Raw genomic sequence first — 26,668 nt, forward strand, 5'->3', positions numbered from 1 at the left:
CATCAACGACAACAAGGACAGATAACGGAAATATTGGTTCATGATCTCTGAGGGAATATCGCATGAGGTGAGGGAGTATACCTATGGCCAAGTACGAGAATTTTAGCAATTTAAGGGGCCTAAAATCGAGTTTCTCACAGTTTTTGTCTTAGAAAATTTTCTACAAGGTGAATATTTTCTCTGATCGCCAGAAATTAATGAAAGCAGACTTTTGCTACAAATGCTACTTTTATACAACTTGTTAGCTCCAGGCGGTACTGAATGGTTTTATTTTTTCCGGTTATCTTTATCAATCAATATTTCAGTAGAAGAAATAAACAGACTAACCTCTTATGACTCCCATGATAAGAGGATGCGGAATAGCCGATTTGATGTGGAGTGACTGTTCATAAAGGGCTTTCAGCTTTTTATTATTTTTCTGTGCAGTATACATCTGAATTTCTAGGGCATATATTTCCAACAACTGTGTTCCTTTTTTTAAATCGTCTTCACCGTCGTCCGTCTGGAAAAATTAAAAGTAAGAGATCATTGAAAACACAGTCATCATGGAAATTGATTTTGCATATCAAATAAAAAAAAAAAATCTGTCCACATTAGCCGGTTAACATCAACATTATCTTGGAAAAAAATCCATCACAGACATTATCAACTGGTCCAGTCTGACGTCATTATTGGACTCAACTTAGTCCAACTGATGCCTAACTGGCATTGTTAATTGAATCGGCTCATGCTAAAACCGCTGATGTCCATTTTCTCTTATGTAGAGTAAACTGCAAAAAACTGTAGAAGCCTTTTAAAAAATGTTCAGAAGTTGATTATTACAAGAATGGATTGTAGAAAAGGATCCCTGATAACAGTTTCCAGCTCCTCTTCTGTCTGGGATGGAATAATTAAAAAGAAAGGACTCTGGACATTAGTGGTTTTCGCATGATTCGTAAAAATCGCCAAGTTTTGGAGCCGTTTGATGTTTTCAAAATTCATTCTAAAGATGTTAAAGCAGTAGATGATCATTTACATAAAGTTAAAAAAATAAAATTCCGAACAATTACGGTACATAGAATCAGTTTCATCACAAACTCCCAGCAATAACCTGGACATTAGCGGTTTTCGCATGATTTGTGCGTGGACGGTTCTAAAACATCGAAAACGCATATTTTTCAGTATGCCTTTCGGGCAATATAAGGATAACACTGCGTATTTTGAGGCGCTGAATCCGAATATGACCTCCGTTTTTTTCCATCACCCTCAAATTTTCCGGAAAAGCCGATTTTACTCGGAAAAATAACCATTTTTTAGCATTTTCAGTGTTTTTCCGACTGTTATCCCCTGCAGAATGTAGATAAAATTTTTCGTAGCTACGGGATTCAATTATGCCAATAACCTGACTGATGAGTCCGGAAATGACCTTAATTTTTACCGTTCACCTCTCAATTTTCCGGGAAAGCAACATTTTCTCGGGAAAATGAGCAAATCCGACGTATATTTGTCGTGCATGCAATTTATTTTTATAAATTTTCCTGGACCCGTGGTAGTATGTTACTAATTTATTTTGAGCAGCTAAATCCGAATATGACCTCGGTATTTTTCTATCACACTTCAGATTTCCGGTAAAGCCGAGTTTTCCGAGCCTAAAATAGTTTATTGTAAAAGCTTTGTCCGATCGAAGTGTACCCATTCAAAATTCATTGTATAAATGTCTCCGATATGTGATACATCGATTCCATTGTATTTTGATCTGTTAAATTCAAATATGATCTCAGATTCTTCCGATCACCCATTATTTTTCCGGAAATGTCGTTTTTTCTAAGAAAACGCTTTTTTAAGATATTTTTGTGATGATTTTTCTGTTCTAAGGAGTTTCAGAAATTCTCCAGTGGGTGATAACGAATTTCTAAGGTCATATTCGGGTTTTTCAGCTCAAATTGCATGAGAATCGATGTATCACACAAGCAGAAAATGTTTTGAATTTCCCTGGATGTGGGAATACAGTCCGGAAAAGCTTTTGGCCCGGAAAAATCAGACCTACAAAACGAGGGGGTTGTCAAAGATGAGTGAAGGTCAAATTCGAGTTCAGTGCCTCTTAATACAGCAAGAGAAACCTGAAGAGGATCTCAGAAAATTTCTGAAACTCCTTAGAACAGAAAAATCATCGCAAAAATATCTGACGAGAGCGTTTTCTTAGGAATAGCGACTTTACCGGAAAAATGATGGGTGATCGAAAAAATCTGAGATCATATTTGAATTCAACAGATCAAAATAAAATGGAATCTATGTATCACATATCGGAGACATTTATACAATTGGCATAATTGAATCTCGTAGCTACGAAACATTTTACCTACATTCTGCAGGGGATAACAGTCGGAAAAACACCGAAAATGCCCAAAAATGGTCATTTATCCAAGTAAAATCGGCTTTTCCGGAAAATTGGAGGGTGATGGCAAAAAACGGAGGTCATAATCGGATTTAGCGCCTTAAAATGCATAAAGATCACCTGTTGTCGTCCAGGAGACCTTTTGGCGCGTATACGTACTATACCGCCTTTGCGATCGTTTCCACCGCCCACTCGATACAATAACCGAGTCCCTTAGTTCCTTACCGAAAAGTGACTGCCACGAACTTCTGAGATTTTCCAAAGCGTGTAAAAAAATTACTAATCCGTCAATAATTATGATTTAAAGTTTGTTGTCATTCTGGGGCTTTCTAGTTTATGTGCAATGAATACCAAGAGTCTACGTTACTTGATTTTTTTAAAAACAACCTAAGATTGCGCCGCGCTGATTTGAAATATGCATATATAAGCAGAAGCAAACGAACTGATTCGAGGATGGCTGAGCAGTTCAGCACTCTTCGAATGAGAATTTCACTCCTCCGTTGTGTTCAAAACGTTGCTTTGACAGAACTCCACACCCCTGTTAAGCTTTTCAAAATTTGGTACTACTGCTCTGATAGCCAGGGCCAGCCGTAAATGCAATCTGTGATGAACCTTAAGACTCTTTAGACCATTTTCTAAACGTGAATCATACAGGAATCCACATTCCCCTCTCTTCCCCACGCTCCTGATCACTGCGTCGGCATCTCAAGGAACAATGGTCGTGGGCCGCCTTGCCGATAACTAACGCTTGATTAACCATTTCACCATCACAATAGGATTCATCCAATTAAAAAAAAAATTGTTGCGCGTGTATTTAGCACTTTTTTCCTTACTCTCTATTGAACACGCATAAAAAGAGGCCTCATTCATAAAAATCGGCCCAATAGGAGAGAAGTTACAGAATTCGAAATCCGAGGAAATCAACAAAACTTCTTTATGCAGAAAATAAAATGAAGGGGGGAAAAAGAAATGTATAAATTACAATCAAACATAATTGACCTCAGAATTAGACAAGCAATTCAATTATATAACGGAGAAAAAATTGGGAGAAATTACAAAAAATTCGCATCTTGCAAGAGGCTTCCTTGTAAGAATTTTGACCTGAAGACAATGGTCGAATAGCAGCAGCACTCCATACGATACACGGTGTGCCTGAACGAGTAAACATTTTTCATACGTCCAAATAGAAATTTTTTTATATTTTTAACTACAGTGTCTCTTGAGTCGTTTAAGCAAAAAAAAAAAAAAAAAAAAAATCCGTCGAAATTCTGGAAAATAAAGGCGCTTTAAAAGTATTCTGGGGCTATAATAACTAAATCACCGGTAATAAATCCCGTTATATTATTAAAAAGAAATTGAATCCATAGTTTAATGCCTTAGTTTCTTGAATACAGTTATTTTAAGCACTCAAACATTTATACCACCAATTTTAGCCGTGGGGTGATTTCTTGAGAGCCGATAATATCACGAATTTCTCATAGGACCCTTCAAAAATGGCTTGCTTTTTGGGAGCCGATTCGGCCACCGAACCGGGGTTTAAATGGAAGCTGATAATAACCCAAAGCTCTGAGAAAAATTTTGAGAGGAGAGTAGGAACGGTTTCTAAGTATTGAGGAGAGGCGGGCAAAGTGGCTAAAATCCGATCCAATTTTGCCGTTTTTCTGTTGAATTGATGTTGCCGCGGACTTCCGACTGTGTCCACACAAAGTTCCTGTTCAGCATATCGATCCATAAGTATTTTTACACGTAGAGTCTAATTTTCACGTCAGGGAGCCGACATATTTCGATTTTTTCGATTTTATATGGAAAATTGATGGTTTTTCAGGATTGAAATTACTTATTATTGTTTCATGAAAAATAAATGCACCCAAAATGACTATAGCATATTGACTTTTACATATTTGCACTCACGAAATTGATTCGTAAATTCAAGGAGTGGGTACATCGACCTGGTATATCAAGTCTCTGCGATTTTTTCGGCAAATCGGTAGATTTTCGGGATGTAGATTGCTTCCTTTCAATTCATGAATGAATGAAGCATGGACATGGTTGAACTTCCTTACACAGAAAGACGTTTAAAATAATAAAATCAAGAAGTATTTACGGCAATTGCATTTTTTTCGAGTCAATTTCTTTTCAATAATATAACAGGATTTATACTACCAGTGATTGGGGTATTTTAGCCCCAAAATACCTTTAAATCGATTTTATCTTTCAGGTTTTCGACAGAATTTTTCCTTTCTTCGCTGAAATTATTCCGTAGCACTTTTCTTCAAGAATCTGATGAGATTTTGGTGGAGGCAGATCAAAAAACTTAAACTCTTTCGAATGGCTAGGCTTTACATTCACGATACATGGTCTCGTCAAGGTGCGTCGTTGACCTTGCAGTGTTGAATCGTGAATTCTCTTGTTGTGCTGCTTGCCTATTTTGAAATCTCTGAAAATGAGAACTAAAGGGGTTGATATGTGCGAGTTAATGACGCGCCTTATCAACACACTGTGTTGGAGTTCACTGCTTGTTTTTATTTCGGTTTGTTGTACAGTATAATGAGGCATATAATGAAAGATGGACATTAGCGGTTTCCGCATGATTCGGACAACAGCCCCCCCTGAAAAGGGCTTCAAACCTACGGAACAAACATTATCACTAGATTAATGAGTGCGTCTGACCTCCGAGAGTATTTTAACCCAAAAATCTCAAAATTGAAAAAATGGACATTAGCGGTTTTCGCACGAGCCGATTCAATTGCGGTGTCACCAGAAATTACTTCAGATGCAACACCTTCAAATGAAGCAGTCCGTACTTCAGATGCAACGCCTTCATATGAAGGACACTTTTCTTTTGAGTGATTTCCCGAAATGTCAAAATAGAAACGAGTTTATGCCCTGTGCCCTTGGTCAAAAGATGCAAAAAGTTTTGGAAAATCGAAAACTTTCAGGAGACAATCTCATTGTACAAGCAAACAAGATGAAAGCGCTCCCTAACAAGGAATTTTTTCCCTCAATCGCAGGAGCAACGGAGAGAGTGCAAATTCTTGCATTTGACGAGTCAAGAGTGGATCCTTGGAACATCCTTTTCCTGATTACAGCTGTCAAGGATGACAAATGTTATACTCTTGGTTATATATACGGCACACTTCCTTAGGCCCACAAAGGGAATCGGCTCACTGTTTGCCTGGTTAAGCTGATATCGCCCAATGAAGTTTCGACAGAAATAAAAAATCTCAAACACATCGGCACTCAGCTGTCAGTATCAGGTGGTCAAGGTATGTTCAAGAGCTCATGTGAAACTCTCATGTAAAACTCTTTGTAAAATAAAGAGATGTAAATGTAAAGCTACCAGAGTGCTATGTAACAGCAGATGCCACAATAGCAGAACCTGCACAAACAAATAACCTTTTCAAATAACTGAGTCCCTTGAATGTTGATCTCATTTTCATAATTTGATCTGCATTCTTCAAAGTCACGTTCTCCGTAAATATAAGCCATGTTTAGGCACTTGGCGATCACCTCTCGTTATAAGTATGACTTTCTTGTTTACATCTCTTAGAATTTTGACATTATCCAGCTTCTAAAACTGTGTTTGACATTATCCAGCTGCCAAAACAGTGTTTGACATTATCCAGCTTCCAAAACTGTGTTTGACATTATCCAGCTTTCGAAACTGTGTTTGACATTATCCAGTAAGGCTTGGCAGGGGTCGACAATAGCCACCTCGGATAATACTATGGTAAACGAAGGCATAGAGGGCCTGTTTCCGGCCAGAAACGAGCATACGGCTGAAACTAGGCCCAATCGATTCTACATATGAAAAGGTGTTATTAGCCAAAAGTCCCCATAAATCCCCTCGGGATTCCACACAGTGGTCCAATAAAGTAGAAAATTGGACATATTTTAAAAAAATCACTGCAAGGCAAGAAATAAACTTAGGGGAATCAATTTTTTTTTAAAATGTAGGTAATTGAGTCTACTTTTCTAAGAATCTATAGTTCTGAATGTCTAAGTAAGTTGAACATGAATAAAAATGGAAAAAATTGAAAATTGAGAATATTTGATCGGCATTTTCTATATTTACGTCCATATAAAGGTCCAGATCGAAAAGTACCCTCTTGTATAAGTTGTAGATCCTTCTTTTAGCGTTGATTTGGTACATTACATTATGGTTATCTTCAAAATTGAAGGAGCAAGAGGGCAAAAACGAAGCAGATCGGCGCCTGGCCTCCTGTGTTTCGAATCGCAAAATGGCGATTTTGAGTAGCACATCATGGCAATGATGGTCTATTCAGCTGTGCCCGTCTACTGAAGGCCCAAATGAACACTTTCCATCTTTAAATCTCTTTTCTAAAGCGCCATGGTTGCCAGTTCTCACTCCATTTTTACTTTCTCGCTCCCATAGGGTAGAGAGGAAGTATTGTCATCCTCCAAGAAAAGAAAGAAAGTTGAAATTTCATCATTTCTAGACGTTTTAAGGTCCCAGGAGTCAAAATAACCATACATGAAAAAATGTGTGTCCGTCCGTCAGATGTCCCCCAAATCTGTCTACAGCGATATCTCAGAATCTATCTGTTCCATTTCATTCAAAATTGGCACAGAACACCATATCTATGGTCTTCTTATGCACGTCACACGATTTTGGGGTACGCTAAAATTTGGGGGGGCTAGGGTCAAATTGGGTTAAAGGTCCATTTTCAGCAAAATCACACGGAAAGCTCATTTTGAGGGACTGTAAATTTTGAAAAATGCCTTTTAATTCTTTAAAAGTGGGCATCAAGCACATCACCCGGGTCATTAATTTAAGTTCCTAAAAGATCTTTGGACTAAACTCAAAATTCAAGGGATTACGAGGCCCAAAAGTAGGGCACTTTGCTCCGCGACATCACAAATAGCTCATTTTCAGGGACTGCAAATTTTAGAAAAAATGCCTTTAATTCTTCGAAAGTTAGCATAAGAGCACCACCTGGTTCATTGATTAATGTTCCTAAGAGGTCTATGGACTAAACTAAAAATTGAAGGGTAACGCGTCATATAGCGAGGAGAGCACTTCGGTCACACGGAGAGCTCATGGACGGTAGATTTTGAAAAAATGCCTTTAATTCTTTGAAAGTTGGCTCAAAAGCACCACTTGAGTCATTAATTTTAGTTCCTAAAGGATCTTTGGACTAATCTCATAATCACAGAGGGGCCGATAAGAAACGCTCAATTCTCTGATAAATGAGTCGGAACGCTTCAGGATATTAGCAGCAAACGCTTTTAGTCAGGGGAAACCTAGGAATTCAAATGCATTATATAATGCATCATATACTATCTGCAAAATTACTCCGTAGGTATACACCAAGCAAAATTAGACAACTAATGAGGTACTTACATTACATACAAATCATCGAAGCTAACGCAAGAACTGACACTTAGATCTTTATTAGTAACTAATATAATATGTTTGTTGTTAATGAATTTAGAATCCCGGCGGATTCCATCTTTCGCGGTTTCTTTTTACGAGGTACTGAACACAAATATAACATAATAATACGGCACAAACATGATAGATTTAATGAATAATGATTACACAATGCGAACTTGTTTACATATCATTGCACTGAGGTTTATCACGGACTGTTTGTGTTGTTGATGTTTCGACTTCGACAAGGAGGTGGCGCTCTGGGCGGGCGGGTGGTGAACTATCAGCGGAGACATTTTGACCGCCAAATTTAAAATTTGGGCGATGCTAAGCGGAAACCGTTTAGTTTAAGACTATTTAAACATCGAATAGTCATTCTACCCATTAAAGTAGATTTTTGATGGCATTTGACCGTGCTTAAGGTAAGATTATAATATATAATCGTACCTGAAGTATGATGTCAATGAATCTAATGGAACCTAATGAATCGTAGAAAAGCTAAGATTTTTACGGATTGCCGTCTTTAATAGGAGGCATCATTAATCAATTACATATTTAATTGAAGATGCCTCATAATATCGACAAGTCGAGTCCGAATATATGAATTCATCACATATCACGAAGACAATTACAATAAAGTTCAGTGGTTTTAATAAAAATTTCATAACTATTATCCTGCGATCAAATTTCCAATCAAACTTTATGATTTTGTGAAATTGGCAGTATTATTCTAAATATTCCAGTAAAATTGCCCATGCCGGCGTGGAGCGCCGGCAAAAGCGAGAAAGTGTTGTGCGATCCTCGCACCATGATGGGGGGCTTCGCCCCCCCACATGCCGGCGCTTGCGCCGCGCATAAATTTTTTACTATTTACTACTTTGTTCTGGCGGCCATTCAAGTAATACATCAAGCTTTTTGGACGACTTCTTCAACTTCCAACCCTTGTAAAACACCAGAGAAACAACGAATCGACCCCTGTTTGAATCAAGTAACTGCCCTGATCTCACTCCACCCCCCCCCCCGCCCCATTTTCGGAAAATAACAGCACTAGCCGTTTGAGTAACAGCTCCAGTAAAACAATAGCGAGACAGTGTTAATATAAACAGATTTCCGTTCGAGGCACAAGTAAATAAGTCAGATTGGTGATTGGAACTGAAATTCTCTTCAAAGAGGGAACGTCAAAAATGTGAAAATCACGCTCAAATTACTACAAAAGTGACGTACCCAAGAACTTTCATTAGTGGCTTGAAGATTAAGTGACTGCAAAATTGCAATCATGCAGGCAAATATTACTTTAAGAATCAATGCGCAGAGGATTGCATGCTTTTCAGATTTCATTAAAAAATATGCGTAGTATAAAAGAAAAAATTCAGAGCCTTCTTACAGAATGTCCCCACTTTTTCAGTACTTCTGAACTAGTAGACACTCTGCTAATCATGGTAGAGCTGATAACCATTTACACCTACAGCAGTGGGATTTACCTGACAGGATTGGTGAAGTTGTTTCAATATTTTGGCTAATTTATTAAAATCGGACTGGTCAAAATAGAGTTTTCCAAGTTTTGTATTTGTCTTAAACCACAATCTATCATTCTTAGCATCCTTCAAAGCTTCTAGAGTAGTTTCATAAAAATCTTGAAGTAACTCCATCTGCAACAGTACAAACAATTCGTTAACGATAAAATAAAATAAGTTTGACAAAAGTAAGTTTTTCAGTCTCAGACATGAGCTCTCGGAGAAATGAATGTGTTGGTCCACCGTATGGCAGAGTTCCCACAGAATTAAGTGATTTCTCCGTCACATTTAGGTAAAATTCCCTAATGATTGGAGATAAAAAGTCATAAGTTTAAATGATTTTTCTGCAAAATTTGTTGTTCGAAAGGTCAAACCTATTCAAGAAAGCAAATAAAGGCGACTTGAAAATTTTTCCTAGATTTTTTCGTCCTTTCTCCTGACATTTACCGGTATTTCCTGACTGCATCCCTCAAATAAGGACTCTAGGGTGTTCTGTTTGGAGGCGACTGTCTTAAAACCTTGCTCCTTGGGCTTTTTCCCATTCCTTTTGGTCCCCAGAGGATAATTTTGAAGTTCCAGCACCATAGCTGAAGTCTATTCTTTCTCCAAACACAATGAGAATTTCGGAGTAAATTACATTGGTTTAAATAGGGAGAAATTGAGCTATTCCGCAGAACCGCGTTTCTTAGGTGTATAATGCGCGCAAATGATTTCAACCCCGACCATCTCTTGGGAAGACACTCAAAGGCCCATTTTTAACAAGAGGATTTCACTTTTGATCCAGGGATGGGGGTAGGGTGGGAGGTCACCTTGCAGTTAGTTTTGAGAAGTATTTTCGACCATTTGCACTGTTGCCAATTTCACTCTAGCTTGGAGGGAAATTAGTGTGAATGTTATTCTGTACTTAGTGATTTTGGCAACAATGTAAATGATCGAAAATAGTTCTGAAGGGATAAAAACAAATATTGTACATTATATTTTGACAAGTTGAGAGATAAAGTAGCCTCCTAAACTCGGAAGACCTGTTTTGAGGTTGATAAAAAACTTTCAAATGCGATAATTTTGCTCAAACTCGCGCCTCAGAACCCTGGGTCAAAAGTGAAATTTCCTTGTTCAAAATAGACTTCTGGGTGTCTCCCTAAGGGATGGTCAGGGTTCAAATCATTTGGGTGCATTTTATAGCGAAAATACGCTGTTCTGCGAATTGTCTAAATTACTCCCCATTTAAACAAAGGTAATTTCTTCAAAAATTCTCATCCCTTTGGGGGAAAGTAAAGACTTCAGTTATGGTGCTGGAACTTTAGAATTATCTCTTGGGGACCAAAAGAAATGGGGGTCATTCCACGTCAACTCAACCAGGCTCAGTACCCGACCCTCTTTGATTTGGCTGAAAATTGGCATACGGGGTCTTTACATCATTCAAAGAAACTTAATTTGAAGGGTTTTCCCATCTGACCCCCCATCCCATCTGGTTCGCGAGATATCCACCCCCAAAGATGGGGTGAATTTTAGCGATATTCAAAAAGCCCGTTTTGTTTTCATTTTCTCAACTTCCCTCTCTTTGACTCTCCATAGCTAGACTTTGTATCAATAAATCATACTTTCAAAGAGTGTTGCTAGATCAATTTTTTATGTAGATTCTAAATGTGCCATCGAAATTAAGCAAAAATTATTTAAATGGCCGTAAATTAGGGTTTTTTAAAATTTACGATTTTTTTGCCATTCAATGTTCAAACTGAATCATCCAAAAAACAGTCACTCCGATTTCCGATTTTTTTTCCTACTTCAAGCTAAGGATATATACTTTCGGATGATATACTTTTTACCATGACTATCAGACGGTTAAGGGCCTAAAAAAATTCAAATAGGCCAAAATAGGTCAAAAATTGACAGAAAAAAGACAATTTTATACACATCAACCAAAGAATCTCAAAAATGAGGACTTCAAGCATCAATAATTTTTTTTTAGTTCAACCTCATCATGTATAGAATCGATTTATCAACATTTAGAGATACTCATCGATTGATTAACCACCTTGAGGAAATAGAAATTGGCCGGAAATGCTCAAAAATGACGGAAAAAGTGGTTTTCCGCCCGCTTAGGAGAGGTTTTTTTTTTCCACATGGAGAAGGTTGAGGCGAATCCGTTGGCGGACGATGTCTAAGTATTGACCAGGGTATCTTAGCTTTGACTTGACTAAGTATCCCAGCAAAAGTTACTTTAAAATGAGTAAATTTAATTTGAATAAGAAATTGAGGTTTGGCTGGACATTGTTTATGTGCAGGTTACGTACAAAATATTGCTGAATAAAATTGACGATAAACAATGCGAAAATGTAAAGGCTAAAATTTAGTAGAGGGTGAGATATCATGTTGCCTTTACCATACACCCGTATCATTTATTAGCTGGAAAACTCAGGATTACCAATCTGAAGAGTTTACTTAAACCAAAGAAAAGCCATGATACAAGTGAAGTAGAGTAAAAATAGAGCAATGGGAAACCATAGAAACTAGTTGTAGAATCTGAGGAGAAAACTAAGTTCCTGACTTGACCTAACTGCAGCATTTGAAGCCATGAATTGACCATTGAGCTTTATCAAAAGAGAAGGAAGAGGCCGACCCCAGGGACAGTTACTCTGAGTCACCTTTTTTTTGATATAGCTCGAGGATAGAGAAGATGAGAGGAACTAAAATATGAACCTCTCTATAAAAGCACCTTATAAATTGATGTGGAGTGAAAACCGAGGAAAATGTGAAGGTACACGTTATGCAAAGCAAAAAACTTGTATGCAAACCACGTAAAAAAAAATAAACGCGGACAGCGAAAGGAACCGAAGCTGCCGCTGTATCATGACGGAGCAATGAAGGTTACATTACTTGGCCAATGAGCTCTATAATTAAAAGAGAGGGAAGAGGCCGACCCCAGGGGCAGTTACTCTGAGTCACTTTCTATTGGCTCAAATCAAAATAAAAGGAAGTACCAAAACTGAAACATCAAGTTACCTTCCAAAAGCAAAAAACTAAAAAAAACACCTGATGCAGAGCCTTAAAAGTACAAAAAAATCAAAACTGTGAGGAACAACTGAAAGTCTGTAAAAAACCTGAAGTCTGAAGAAATTACGAGAGTGATAACAATCGTAAACCGAGCTTGAAAGGGGGAGGGTCAAACGCAAGTGTAGGGATGGGCGAATATTCAATATTCAAGATATCGTCACACCAAGATAATCACATCACTATCGAATGTTGGTGAAATTTTTCGAATATTCCATTAGTATTCAATTAATATTCGAAAAGGTATACCTGCGATTTTCTATTTTTTTCCCTTCAAAAGTTTGAAATTACAAGGTTAAAAAATTCCCCTCTACTTAGACCATGGAGTGCAATAGAGTCGCAATGTTCCAGTGCGCCGATGAAGTCACTTTTTGAGGGAGTTTTTTCCAGTGTTCCTGAGACTAGTGTGCGGCGACTGGCGATGCTGTTTACGGGGTCCCAGCTCCGATCTTCGCTCAGAAAATACAGGTATAAAATTTATTTCATAAAATTCGGGAGTGTTGTACATTTTTCAATTTTGAATGTCTTCAGTGAATACAATTTGCCAAAATTCGTAGAAATAACGATTGATTAAAATGAATAAATCCCGAAAACCACTCGCAGCCTGCGATTCTCTCATAAGCCGCCATATTAAAAAATGCTGAACAGTTCCCAGATGGTTCCCACTTTCCAGTGAACAAAGGACTCGGTATGGGCCATTCATGGATTGACTTCATCAGCACTCCAGTGCATTGCGACTCTATTGTACTCTACGCTGTAGACTAACAGACCATAGAGTACCTACAGACCTACATGCCCTGCGCTTGGATTGTTGAATCGTTATCAAATGACCTCGATTGATTGAATACCCTTGCCAAGATAGGGATTTATCAATCAAGTTCATTCGATAAAGATTCAAAAATCGACTCGCTGGAGTCCAACAAGTTATCACCGGTATGGTCCGAATTCGAAAAAAGTCTATCGCATGAAAAGTTTTTTTCTAAAAGTGCGAAAAATAGAGCCTTGTGCAGGCTTTGTTCTACCGCCCTGTTATATTTGCGGAGCACCGTTACGAGGAAATAAAAATCAGAGCAATAATCGAAAAGATTCGAATATTCACCTTGAAGTTTTCGATTTCTTCAATAATCGCAAAAATCGCATTCAGAAAGTTTCAAATAATCGCATTCGAATTCGATATTCGTCCATCCCAAGGCGAAGCACAGACACTAACCCCCGCGCAAGCCTGTATACTCTTCCATCCATGGGTCAAAGGGGACATCATTATGTTTGATAACGCGTCGGAATTGCGTAGACACATGTCATCGGCTAGTATATCAATGTCTCCCAATTTTTGCATTTTGTTAGAAACTATTTATTTCTTAGAATTTCTGCACTTTTTATAACAGTGTCGATAACATCTTGTGAAAAGAATAACGTTTCACCAGAGGTTGTCGTCCCTAGAGGGATCTGCTAAGCAAATAATTGGTGAAAGAGGGACAATGCAAATGTCCTCCTTCCGAGGCCAATAAAAGTAAGTTGTTCTTCTGTTTGGATGCATGAACCGCACTTTGACATTCTGTTTATCCTTGCAAATTTCTTCAACAACGCCGAAGTACCAATCTTGGTCATAAAAACAAGCAACATAACAATTTCCGTGCAACTCCTCCATTTTCTTGGAAAATATGTCATCGTATTGGTTGCAATCAAATACTAGGAAGCAGCTGGTCGGCTGAAACTCGTTTTGTGATGAGTTTAAAAGATGACAAACGTTCAAAGTAGTAGAAAGATCTAGTTCCTGGAACAGTTGTGGCAATGGAAAATGGACCTTGTAATTTGGTTCGTAGACCGTCCGTGAACTCCGGACTTCAGAACGTGAAAGCTAACAATATTTTGGATGCAAAATCAAACACTTCTTTCACAGAAATTATCGGGTTGGAGTACAGACGTTGAAGACTTGCTTTCCTAGCTAGTCTTTTTACGGCGCATTCAGTTTTGCCATGAAAAATAACAAATCTGCTTGTAGCTGAAAATCTTCGAAGTGATGCAACAAATTAAGAAAATTGTAGGTATTTTTGAACTGTCCCGCACAACCATCTGAAAAATAATTAAGCTTTTTAGTTCTTGGATGTTCACTTTTAACAAAGTTAGTCAAGAGGCACTGCATTTTATAAACCAAGCTCACATCGTGATTCATATCGTCTGACATTATACTTCAATTCTCTCATTCAACGTCATTTATCCAAAGACATTGAATAGAGTAGACCGCGTGCTGCGAAATTGAGCGGTGGCCACTACTCTTCCATTCGCATGGCGCACCGACCGATGAGTGCGGGAACACCAAAACGGCACCAGTGAGGTAGTGAGCTCCAGCTCGAGGTAAACAAACAATGCGATTAAAAGAGGTTGGTACGGTTCGGCTCCGAAATTTTTAATTATTAATTGATTTGAGCGAATAACTTCGGCTGACGTGTTCCCTAATTATAATCACATGTTTCTCTATGACGATTTGTTTTAGTTTTCATGATTAAACACCACACAACTCTCAATTTATGGTATGCTTACAATGAGTAAATTCGTGAAGATTGATGAGCCGGGCAAGAGACAAGAGCGTTTATGTCGCGATGATAATTTTAAACTTTGCATGATTACATTTAGCCTTAAGGAACTACTATTTTTGGTTCATTTGTGTTGTTACCTATCTACATAGGAAAACTAATACATGACACAACAACGGATCCTGAACTAATGGCACATTTTGTTCTTCCTAAAATGAGCCAGAAATAGCAGTTCTTCATTGAAAATTGTAGTCAATTTAGTGTCTTCAATTTCAAAATAGTGTTGTTTCAGTTTGTGATATTTATTTGTGATAAATGTAATATTAAGTGCTTTGAAATATGGTTTTTTGTTCGGCTTTTGGTTGCTCCAATCGCTCCAATGAGAAAACAAGACTAAACAGGAACAATCAAGAGCAGAAACTTTCTTTCCACAGGTTTATTATCTACAGTTTTCTATTTTCAATCTACTCTCTATCAGTCTCTCCTGACAATGAAGGACACTGTGTACAAAAATGCATGCTAACGAGGATTTTTATGAAGCCTTATTTAAATCAGTTCTTAGATGAGTCACTTTAGGTTCATCTTGAACACGAACATATGGTATGCTCTCAGCATTTTGCTGAAAGCATAGTATAAGTGCTGTGTTTTTTTTTTTATTTTATAGAGGAAAGTAAAGACATGGTAAAAACTCATTTCATAGAATCTACTGCACTGCAATGTGCTGAAAAATTGAGGCACTGGGTGCAAGAATGGCATGTCTTGGTTGCGGGGATTCAAAATCTCTACTAATCATTCAGTGAAGGAAATGCATGGATTTTGTTGAAATTTCTACTGAGTTATTTTTCATGACTCTGCAATGTTCTGTGGAAAAAATCCTGAAAAATTACAGTTAGAAACCTCTCTACTAAACAAATATGAGCGACATAGATTCTGGAACATTGTTACAAAGAGGTGCCTTTCTCGAGCGCAGCCAGTTAATCACAGAGCTGCCTAAAAATGCAAAGAAATTAAGAGCAATTACATACCCATACTTTTTGAAAATAAACAGTATCCATAATCGCCAGTCACAAACGAGTGACTGAAGCATTCATTTTGAAATTCTTGAGCAGATTAAGTAGCCTTAAGTTGTGCCTGGCAAATTAATTTGATTGTAATGCTTGAAAATTACCTTTTTCAGTGGAAAAATCTTAAATCTTGGTACTTTGAAACAGCCGAAATCGTTGCCCCTCTTTTTCAGCTTTCCATCAAATCCTTCTCTTAGAGCAAGATGGACAATAGCTTTCAGTAATTCTCTCGTAACTTTTATATGCCTTTTTAAGTACAATACATGACATTATTCCTCGTTTTTACCCTTGATTCCTCGTTTTCACGCTTGATTTATATGATTGAACTCATTTTAAATCCTTTTTGTACCTTTTACAAAACTAGCTGCTTCAGCTCGCTACGCTCGCTTGCGCCGCTAGCCGGGGGCAAGCCCCCTGGACCCCAGGTTACTCGCCCCGCGAGTAACTGTTGGCTCGCTTCGCGAGCCAAATTTTGCTACTATCAGTGCTTAGGGGACTTCCTGGAGGCAAAATGATAAATTCAAAAACAAAGAATAGGAAACTAAAAATTACCTACCTTTAGAAAAAGAAACAACCTTGAAAAATAAATAACTTTCCTGGAAAAGAAAATCGGAACACTTTTTGAAAATGTAACGGTGCGAAAGGGTGAAGATAAATCACCAATTCTCTTGGAAGAAGACATGAGCCGACCCCCGACATGAGTGAAACTGCCGTAGGACCCATGCTAGGGTAGAAGGGTGACACGTGTTGTGAGCAGGTAGGGATGGGTTTACGTGGAGAGGGAAACGGAAAATCAGACGGTGGGAGGTCCCCCAACCATATGACTCGTCCAGCGTCAAAAACGCAAATATGTCGTTATCAAATCGAGGTAAATTTTGCAACTTCGGTCGCGCAAATCGAAAAACGAAGGGGTCTTGGCACATCTAGACCCTATGAGCTTTCATCTAAAACAGATCCGAGGAAAATCGGTCCAGTAGTTTCCGAGATCGAATTAGCACAAACTGTTGGAGGCCAAAAAAGGCCTTAGGATATTAAATATATAGATTACTTCTTACCAAAAGTCCGTTCGATAAGCAGGTCACTATCCTCATATTTTCAATTATGAAGCGTTTTTCTCAGTCAGTAATGACTGTAGAAAAACGAAAATTATTCAGAATATTTGTAAATTTCATGCTCTTAACATGTGATCCTGGTAAATTTTGCCAAAAAATGAAGTGGAAACGAGAAATTAGCGAAAATCCGAGCGCGCAACTGATTTTTCCAAGTACGCGCAACGCCAGCTCGTGCAGCGTGGGGCTCAGTCATAGAGTACATAGAGTCGTAATGTAAGTGGGTGAGCTGGCGCCACTTTTAAGCATATTCCAGGTCCCGAATTCCGAGACTCCTGTGTGACGCCGGGTCACTTTTTCGATACATAATCGATTGTTCGCGATACACGGGTACCTGGCCATCCAATGTAAACAAAGAAGATAGGAATCACCACATATTCCACACCGCCATTCTGGATCGAACATATATCGAAAAAGTGACCCGAACTCGGCACACACCGGGCTCGGAACTCGTCGAGCAGAACATGGCGCCAGCTCTCCCATTTACATTACGACTCTATGTACTCTATGGGCTCAGTCGCGAGATCCCACCCCGCCCGCCCATTACGGGGTCCCGCCGAAGTGGCCTCGCTCAGCTGACACGGCGGAGATAGGGAGTGCACGGACTACTCTATTCAATGTCTTTGCATTTATCGCCATTTTCTTATAGAGTTTCCGGTTCATTTGTACTTTTTTTTCAAATAATTTAGCAACCAATTAATGCAAACCGTATAATGTAAACTTTTCCAAGGTATACCATTCGCTTGAAACAGGAAAAAAAACGGAAATGGCAGCGATTCCTCGCGAGTTACACCAATTACCATACGAAAAATTGTCTTTTTCCGCAATTTTGGAGCATTTCCGGCCGATTTCTACTTTCTTAAGGTGGTTAATCAATCGATGAGTATCTCTAAATGTTGATAAATCGATTCTATACATGATGAGGTTGAACTAAAAAAAAATATTGATGCTTGAAGTCTTTATTTTTGAGATTCTTTGGTTAATGTGTAAAAAATCGTCTAATTTGGCAATTTTTGACCTATTTCGGCCTATGTGAATTTTTTTAGGCCCTTAACCATCCGATAGTCATGAAAAAAAGTATATCATCCAAAAGTATATATCTTAAGCTTGAAGTAAAGTCAATTTGAACATTGAATGGCAAAAAAATCGTAAATTTTAAAAAACCCTAATTTACGGCCATTTAAATAATATTTGCTTAAATTCGATGGCACATTTAGAATCTACATAAAAAACTGATGTAGCAACACTCTTTGAAAGTATGATTTATTGATACAAAGTCTAGCTATGGAGAGTCAAAGAGAGGGAAGTTGAGAAAATGAAAACAAAACGGGCTTTTTGAATATCGCTAAAATTCACCCTATCTTTGGGGGTCGATATCTCGCGACCGGGGCGTCAGATGGGAAAACCCTTCTAATTAAGTTTCTTCGAATGATGTGAAGACCCCGTATGCCAATTTTCAGCCAAATCAAAGAGGATCCGGTACAGAGCCTGGTTGAGTTGACGTGGAATGACCTCGGGGAAAAAGCCCGGGGTCGCCTCAAATCAGAACACCCTAAAAGACTCTTGACATAAACTCTTAACCTGCAAACTAAGCTTTTGTCAGGCATACTTAATGAAAAATATCCAAACAAGGACATATACTGAGGGTCACGTAATGATCAGCGTCTCTTCAGCGATGAGTCGGAGGATCTCAAAAGAGTTATTGCGCAGAAATGGGCATGTTTCAGAGAAGTTGGTCTTTTTTAATATCATACTCCTTTAAAGCGATGGATCATAACGTGTTCCAGGCCATCATACCTTACACCTAGTTATTTAATTTGTTTGCGTGAAAAACTTTTTGGTGTATAGTAAATTGCATGGGCGTCAAGGAGAAAATTGGGCCGTTTTGATATCACTTACTTTTAAATAATGAATCTAAACAGTACTCCCATTTTACGTTTTGGGTGCCTGGTTATTATTATTATTTTTCATATTCACTGCTGTCACCAGCTTTGCTGGGTTGCTTTAAGCCCTCACACAGGGGCAAACAATGCTCCTAGGTATGAGGGCTGTTTGTGGTTTGGGTGGCCGGGTGGTGGTTATTTCACTCCCCCTTGGGGGGTGGCTCGTCACAGACTAGGATACCTGTTTCAGGAACCGAGGCAGGGTAGGTGTCTGGAGGACGCCTGCCTAAAGGTTTCTTTCCTGAGGTGGTAGGCGGTAGGGGTGTTTTTGGTGTGTGGGAACGTTCTAGGTGTATTCGCGCTGCTCCACCTAGCTTAAGACCTTCCGGAGGATTCTGGCAGTGCCTAACACAGCAGACTTCTGGGCCAATACTAGCGAATGTTTCCCAGGGATTTCGTTCTTCAGTTTAGTCCAGTCTTTAGAGACTGCTCCGGTAGCTCCTATCACAAAGGGTATGACTCGGGTTTTGGTCTTCCACATCCTGCTGATTTCGATCTCTAGGTCTTTATACTTTAGTTTCTTCTCAGCTTCCTTTTTTGTGATGTTCCTGTCTGCTGGGATAGAGACGTCAATCAGCAGACACGTTTGGCCTTTCCTACGTAGGATGATGTCCGGTCTGTTTGCCTCAACAGTTCTATCGGTTCTGATAGGGAAGTTCCACAGGATCGTTGTCTCTCCATCTCTGGTTGTTGCAGTGTTTTTCGGTTTGTGTTCATACCATTTATCTGCGTCGACTTCGATTCCATATTCTTTGCAGAGGCTGTAGTGAAGTTGGGTGCATACTCTGTCGTGTCTCTCGATATAGTCCTTTTGGGCTAGAATTGGGCAACCTGATGTTATGTGCTCAATGGTTTCTTCGAACTGGTGACAGATTCTGCATTTGCTATTCACATGTTTCTTGTGGATTTTCCTCTCTCGGTACCTTGTGTTTAAGGCTTGATCCTGTGCCGCTACAATTAGGCTCTCTGTTTCTGCTTTTAGTACACCTTTACTGAGCCAGATGGTAGAGAGATTACTCTCGATAGAGTCATTTTCTAGCATCAGTGGATACTGCCCGTGCATGATCTTTCCTTTCCATTTGGTTCTGATGCTTTCTGAGATTTTCTTTTTGATTTTTTGCTTCCTGCTGTTTATGGGGGCCACTTCAAAGTTTTCTCCGAGCTCGGCTTCAAACTTGTTTGCTTCTTTCGCAATGTGGTCTTTGTCTAGAGCAAGGTTGATGGCATATACGGCTTTGAGAAAAGGGTCTTCGTTTTTTTTTTCCCTGGAGGTAGTACTTCGCATTGATGATGGAAGATTTGTATGTTGATTCAATTTGCCGAAGTCCTCGTCCTCCTAGTTTTCTGCTCACGTATAGCCTGTCAACGTCTGCGGATGGGTGGTGCATTTTATGCATTGTCAGACATTTTCTTGTTTTTATGTCTAGCGCTTTTATTTCTTTTATTTTCCAATTCAGAATTGCAAATCCGTACTGTAGAACGGGTACGGCTAGCGCTCCGATTGCAGTTATCTTGTTTTTTGCCGTTAGCTCTGTCTTTAGTACTGCTCTTACTCGTCGTATGTATTCTCTCTTTACCTTTTCTTTTATTGTCTTATGTTGGATACCTATACTTTCTTCCATTCCGAGGTATTTGTATGTTTCACCTGGGTCTAACTGTCGGATGCTGGTGTCGACGTCTATATCCATGTTTTCTCCGTGGATGTATTTACCTTTCTTGAAGGTTACCTTGGCACACTTATCTAGGCCAAATTTCATACCTATGTCGTCACTGAATTCTTTCACCGTCTCGAGTTGATTTTGCAGTTTCTCGTCGCTGCTGCTGAACAGTTTCAGATCATCCATATACAGGAGGTGCGTCAGTTGTTTATGGCCTGCCTTGATGTTATATCCATTGTTCATGTTGTTTAGTCGTGTAGAGAGGGGTATTAATCCAACGCAGAACAGAAGGGGGGAGAACGCGTCCCCTTGGTAGATTCCTCGTCTTATTTTAATTTCAGAGGTGATAATTGTATCTGTTTTTCCTCTTAGTTGGATGCATGTTGACCAGTGCTCCATCATGTTCTTACAGGCGTTTACTATATTCGGGTGCACTCCCATGAGTTCCAGTGCACGGATGATCCAGCTGTGAGGCATACTGTCGAAGGCTTTTTGGTGGTCCAGCCATGCGATCGATAGGTTCTTCTTGTTCTTCCTGCAGTCCTCAATGATGGTTTTGGATATTAAGAGTTGGTCAAGGCACCCTTTAGCTCCTTTGCGGCACCCTTTCTGCTCTATAGGGAGTAGTTTGGCACTTTCTAGGTATTTGTACGTTTTTCCGGCCAAGAGTGCCGTGAAGATCTTATACGCTATGTTGAGGCAGGTTATGGGCCTATAGTTTTTGGGATTTGCCGTTTCTCTATTCTTTGCTATCAGATATGTAGTCCCTTTGGCCAGCCATGGTGGGAATTCTTTCCCGTTCAGTAATTTATTGTACTCGGCTGTTAGGTACTTATGGATGCTAGGGATTTTTTTGAACCAGAAGCTTTGTATCTTATCTGGGCCGGGTGCTTTCCAGTTTGCAAGGTTTTTTATGGTAGTTATCAGTTCATCATCACCGAGATCTGTCCATTCCATTTTGTTGTTCGTGACCTCTGAGTCTTTGATCCACCCAGCCTCCGAGTTGTGCTGAGTAGGGACTTCGTAGATTCCTTTCCAGAACTCTTCCACCTTTTCTTTCTCTGGGGTTTCACCGATGTCGGAGGAGTCACCTTTGATGTTCCTGTAGAAGCTTTTGCAGTTGGTTTCGAAGCTTCTGTTGTGAGAGAATTGATTTGATCTTTTCTGGTATCTTCTTATTCTTTGGCTAAAGACAGCAATACGTTGCCTCAGTTGCTCCATTACATTGTCTATACTGCTTTCTTCTCCTTCCGCGGTGTATTTATCCAGGATTGACTGGACTTTGTGGGTTGTCTGTTGTCCTTTTTCCTTGCTCGTTATTTTGAAGTTAGCTAGTACTGAAAGGTTCCTCCTCAGATCTTGGATTCTGAACTCAATTCTTTTTTGCCATAGGGGCTTACTTTCTTTCTTGTTCATTTTAGTTCCTTTTGGGCCGTTCGACTCGTCACTGATTGTGAGGGCTGCAGCGTAGAGCAAGCAGTTGATTTTCCACAGGTCGAGATTTTCTTCGCTCTCAAGCATATTTTGTACTTCATTGTTAGTTCGCATGATGATTTCTTGGTCTTTTTTCGCCCCCTTTATTTTCCTTATCGGCTCTCTTTCTTCCAGATTCATCTCGAGAACTTCTTGATACACGCTTCTTAGCTTTGATGTAGAGGTCGTTGTTTCTAGTGTGCTCGCCGTGTTCTGCTCTTGGGGAGTTGTTTCGTGTTCTGGTTCTGGAGATGGTATTCTTAGCTGCTTACTTCTTCTGGGAGTTTCGTTGGTTTGAGGTATGTTTGGCGTTGACTATGATTCCCTGGTGTCAGTTGGATCATTCCGTCTCGACGGGCGGTTCTCGTCGTTTGTGGCATCACCTGGTGAGCTTTCAGTTGTGTGTTGGTCAGTGGATGCTTCTATGGTGGAGTGAACATCGTCTTTAATTTCTTGAAGCTGTTGTTCGGTTAGTTTTTTCTTGTTCTCGATGTATCTTCGTTGCGTGGCTAGCTTATTAGCGTTGAGATGCAGGCGGGCATTAGGGTTTCGTTGCCTCCATAGCTCGTAGGTGGCCTTTATGTTGTGGATGCCCGTGTTTTCCTTAACAAACCAATGGCACCATATGACTTCTTTGTATTCCTCTTCGGTCCATTGTACTCTCTGGGTGTGGTTGGCTGCATTATTCATTGTGGTAGGGGAGTTTTGGTTGTTATTGGTATTTTGGGTTTTTCTGGTGACACCCAGTTCACATTGTGTTGCTAGGTTTGCGGCTACATCAGCTTTGATTTCTTCAATTTGTGCCTCACTTAGTTTTTGGTTTTTCGCAATGAATCGTCTTTGTGTGGCGAGCTTGTTTGCATCGATATGCGGGCGGGTGTTCGCATTCCTTTTTCTCCAGAGGTCATAGTTGGCGTTTATATTGCAGCTTTGAGTGCTCTCTTTGATGTACCAGTAGCACCATATTATTTCTTTTGGAGTTCGCTGTGATAAGCGACGCTGAGCGGACGTGCTCGTTTCGACGCTCCTCTCTCCGTGCTGTCAAGTTGTGTTGCGAATGTGTGTGCTTTCAAGTGTTCGGTGATGAGTGGATCTGGCGATTACTCCTACTTTGATCGCCCGAAGCCCCCTCTCCGGTGTGAACATAAACTTTTAGGGTTTGAGTGTGATTTTTGCAAATCCCTCAAAACCCCTCATTGTGAACATTCATTGTTATGGACGCTCTGTGATATTTGTCACACCAAGTGTTTTTGGAGACCTTCCTGTCCCAAGAGAGAACAATCGCAAACTGTCAAAGTTCAAAGCGAAACCTCCTCCACTACCCTTTCTGATGTAGGTAGTGATGATGAAGTATTTCTGTCAAAGAAATCGGTCAAAAATTCTTCTCCTGCAGCTGTCATGAAGCCTAATCCTAATGCTTCTAATGTGGATAAGAAGAAACCCAAGCCTGGTGAGACGAGCAGGAAACCTGTCAAGGATTCCTGCATTCTTGGCCCAGCCCTTTCTCAGTCGCAGCCGATGGACACTGCAACCCCTTCGGACCCTGCGTGGAAATTGGTGGTTTCCAAACGGAAGACCCGTCACGATCCCGATTCACCGGCCAAGGTGCAACCGAAGAAACCCAAAGATAGACAATCTGCCTCTGTTAAAGTGTCTAGTGTTAAAAATCCTAGTGTTGTAAATATTAATAATAAGTTTTCTAAATTAAATGTAGAAAAAGAAGAGAAAAAGACTGAGAGAGCTCCCCCTCCCATCTTTGTTTCCTTTGTTGCTGATCCTTCGGGATTTAAGAAAAGCGAGATCGATCCTATCGATCCCAATTCAATGATGAGAATAGTCAATCGTTCTCAGGTTAAAATTATTGCATCTTCTATGCTTATGTACGATAAACTTATTGTAAGCCTTAAGCAAAAAAACGACATTATTAAGTTTCACACGTATCAGAAAGCCTCAGAAAAGACAGTTAGGGCGGTTGTGAGGGGTCTCCCTAAAGACTATCTTCCTCTGAATTTAAAATTTGATTTTGAACAAAAAATCCCAGGATTAGTTGTTAAGAATGTTTCTCAGATGCAACACCAGATTACAAAGACTCCACTTCCTTTATTTTTTGTGGACTTTTTGAGTAATGTGCATGTTGCCAAAATATGGCAAATAAAATCCATCAAGGATTTTATTGTTTCACTTGAGCGCCCTAAGGGACGGAGGGAGGTCATCCAGTGTAAGAACTGCCTCGCCTTCGGGCACTCTCGATCACGATGCTATCGTGATCCTCGGTGCCTGCTGTGCGGGGATTTTCATGCCCTGGCTGACTGCCCACGTCCCCAGGAATGCCAAGAAATACAACTCCCTGTGTTTCCTTCATGCGTTCACTGTGGTGAGATGCATGTGGGAAACTACAGGGGTTGTAAAGTTTACAAACAGATACGCAAAAAGCGTATGGGTAAAAAGCCCAAAGACGAAAAATTCGTCAATCACCAATTCGTACCCCTTAGAAATTTAACTGTGCAAGGCAAGTCGTATGCTAGTGCTTTAGCTGGAGCTAAACCGCAATCAAAAGACGCTTCACAGCCAATTATCAATGTTCAAGTTCCTAATAGTAATCTAAGTAATGTTTCCTTTTCAGATAAGCGTATAAAGACTCTAGAGGAGTTAGTTTTAAAGCAATCAGAGCAGATTGAACGTATGATGAAGGTTATCGAGGCCTTTCTCCCCGCCCTCGTGCGGGGAGCATCTCTCTCGATGCCGTAGTCTGCGTTCATCTCGTTTCTTCATGCCTTGATAGGCATCTTTTCATTTTCTGTTTCGTAATTGTCTTGTCGACGTTTTGAGGTCATAAATTCCTCACTCTTATCAGTATTATTATTTAAGGTGTTTTTTCTCCTTTGATTAGGTTTTTTGCACCTTACATTTTAGCTTAGCGCATTTATCCTTTGTTTGTAAATATAGTATACTATAACTTTTCTCAATCTAACTACTTTAGCTCTTAAGTTAAGTTTACCATATTAGGTTATTAGATCATATTAATAATCTAAATTTATGTTAATTTACTAGTTTAAGGCAGTGACTATATAACCGAGAGTTCAAAGTCCTGTAATTTATTGTATTTTGATGCAAATAAATTGAATTTAAACAACAAAAAAAAATATTATTTCTTTATACTCTTCTGTGGTCCACTTCACTCGCTCTGTTGCTTGCCTACGCTGTGCGTTTGTGTTCTTACCGGCCGGGCTAGTTCGTGGTGGGCTTTGGGCCTGTGGTGTTTGATTCAGCTGATTCTGCTGTTTCTGCGTTCTTTTCCGTGTTGTCCCAGAGACCTGAGTCAATTCTTCTGCATTATCATCGGTTCGGTCGGTTTTTCCTTTGTAGTTTTGGGTTTTTCTTGCTTTAGAGTTGCGCGTTTCCATATTTGTTCCCACGAGTAAGATGAGGATTTAAGAGGGTCCACCCGTAACCTCTTTCCGGGTAAGGCTATATTAACTCTGGGAGGGCGCCTGGTATCCCAGGGCTCCGTAGGTCGACACCAACATAAGCACCCTGGTGCCAAGGGACCCGATGGGCACGGTTCGCATAACACCCCGGGTTGGGCTTTTCATTAAGTACTCCTTGGCACATAGAGTGTGCGTCCAGAGTAACTAGGGAAAGGAGGTGCGTCAATACCCCAGACCATAGGCAGTCCTCCCTGCAGATTTATTATTATTATTATTATATGCGAAGTTATCTCCAGCTTTGCTGGGTAGTTGGGCTCTCTTCACGTGAGCAAACAATGCTCATTGGTAGAGAGAGTAGAGTGGGTTGAGGCCGGTGTTAACTTGGCTATGAATGGCCAATTTACAGCCGACGATAAGGTTTGCAGTAACCGGGGTGAGAACTGTGTCCTAAGACGCCCACCCAGAGGTTGCTTCTCGTCGATGATGGTGGGGTAGGGGTTTAGGTTGTGGGGGAACAAATGAGTATGAGTATGGATTCTTTGGTTAAGGTTTTCAACTTAAGACTTTCCTCAGTATCCTAGCAGTTCCGAGGATTGCTGCTTTCTGAGCTGTGACAAGAGAGTGCTTCCCAGGGATTTCTTCCTTAAATTTCTTCCATTCTTTCGAGACTGCTCCCGTCGCGCCGATTACGAAGGGTATGACTTTCGTGTCCGTTTTCCACATTCTACTTATCTCGATTTCTAAGTCTTTATACTTGAGTCTTTTTTCGGCTTCCTTCAATGATATGTTCCTATCCGCTGGGATTGACACGTCGATAAGCAAGCAAGTTTGCCCCCTTTTTCGCAGTATGATGTCAGGCCTGTTGTTCGGAACCGTCCTATCAGTTCTGACAGGAACATTCCATATGATAGTTGTTTGTCCATCATCCGTTGCTGTGATAGCTTTTGGCTTGTGCTCGTACCAGTTTGTTTCGACTGCTACATTGTACTCTTTGCACAGGTTATGATGGAGATGGGTGCACACTCTGTCATGCCGTTCTATGTAGTCCTTTTTGGCAAGGATCGGGCACGCCGATATTATGTGATCTATAGTTTCCTCGTGCTGATGGCAAATTCTGCACTTACT

General features: G+C 39.9%; 1 protein-coding gene across 2 annotated transcripts in view; it reads right to left on the reverse strand.

The window, feature by feature from the left end:
* Positions 1 to 26,668, reverse strand: part of alien (COP9 signalosome complex subunit 2 alien) — a 106,520-nt gene that overhangs the window by 36,191 nt on the left and 43,661 nt on the right. For both annotated transcript variants that reach the window (XM_072298083.1, XM_019052856.2), the window contains exons 4-5: positions 9,251 to 9,418; positions 328 to 502 (exon numbers count right to left, since the gene is read on the reverse strand). In XM_072298083.1, coding sequence (XP_072154184.1) covers positions 328 to 502; positions 9,251 to 9,418 — 343 coding nt within the window. The remainder of the gene's footprint in view (positions 1 to 327; positions 503 to 9,250; positions 9,419 to 26,668) is intronic.

The sequence above is a fragment of the Bemisia tabaci genome, chromosome 1 (assembly GCF_918797505.1).
Source record: "Bemisia tabaci chromosome 1, PGI_BMITA_v3".
NCBI classification, from domain to species: Eukaryota; Metazoa; Arthropoda; class Insecta; order Hemiptera; family Aleyrodidae; genus Bemisia; species Bemisia tabaci.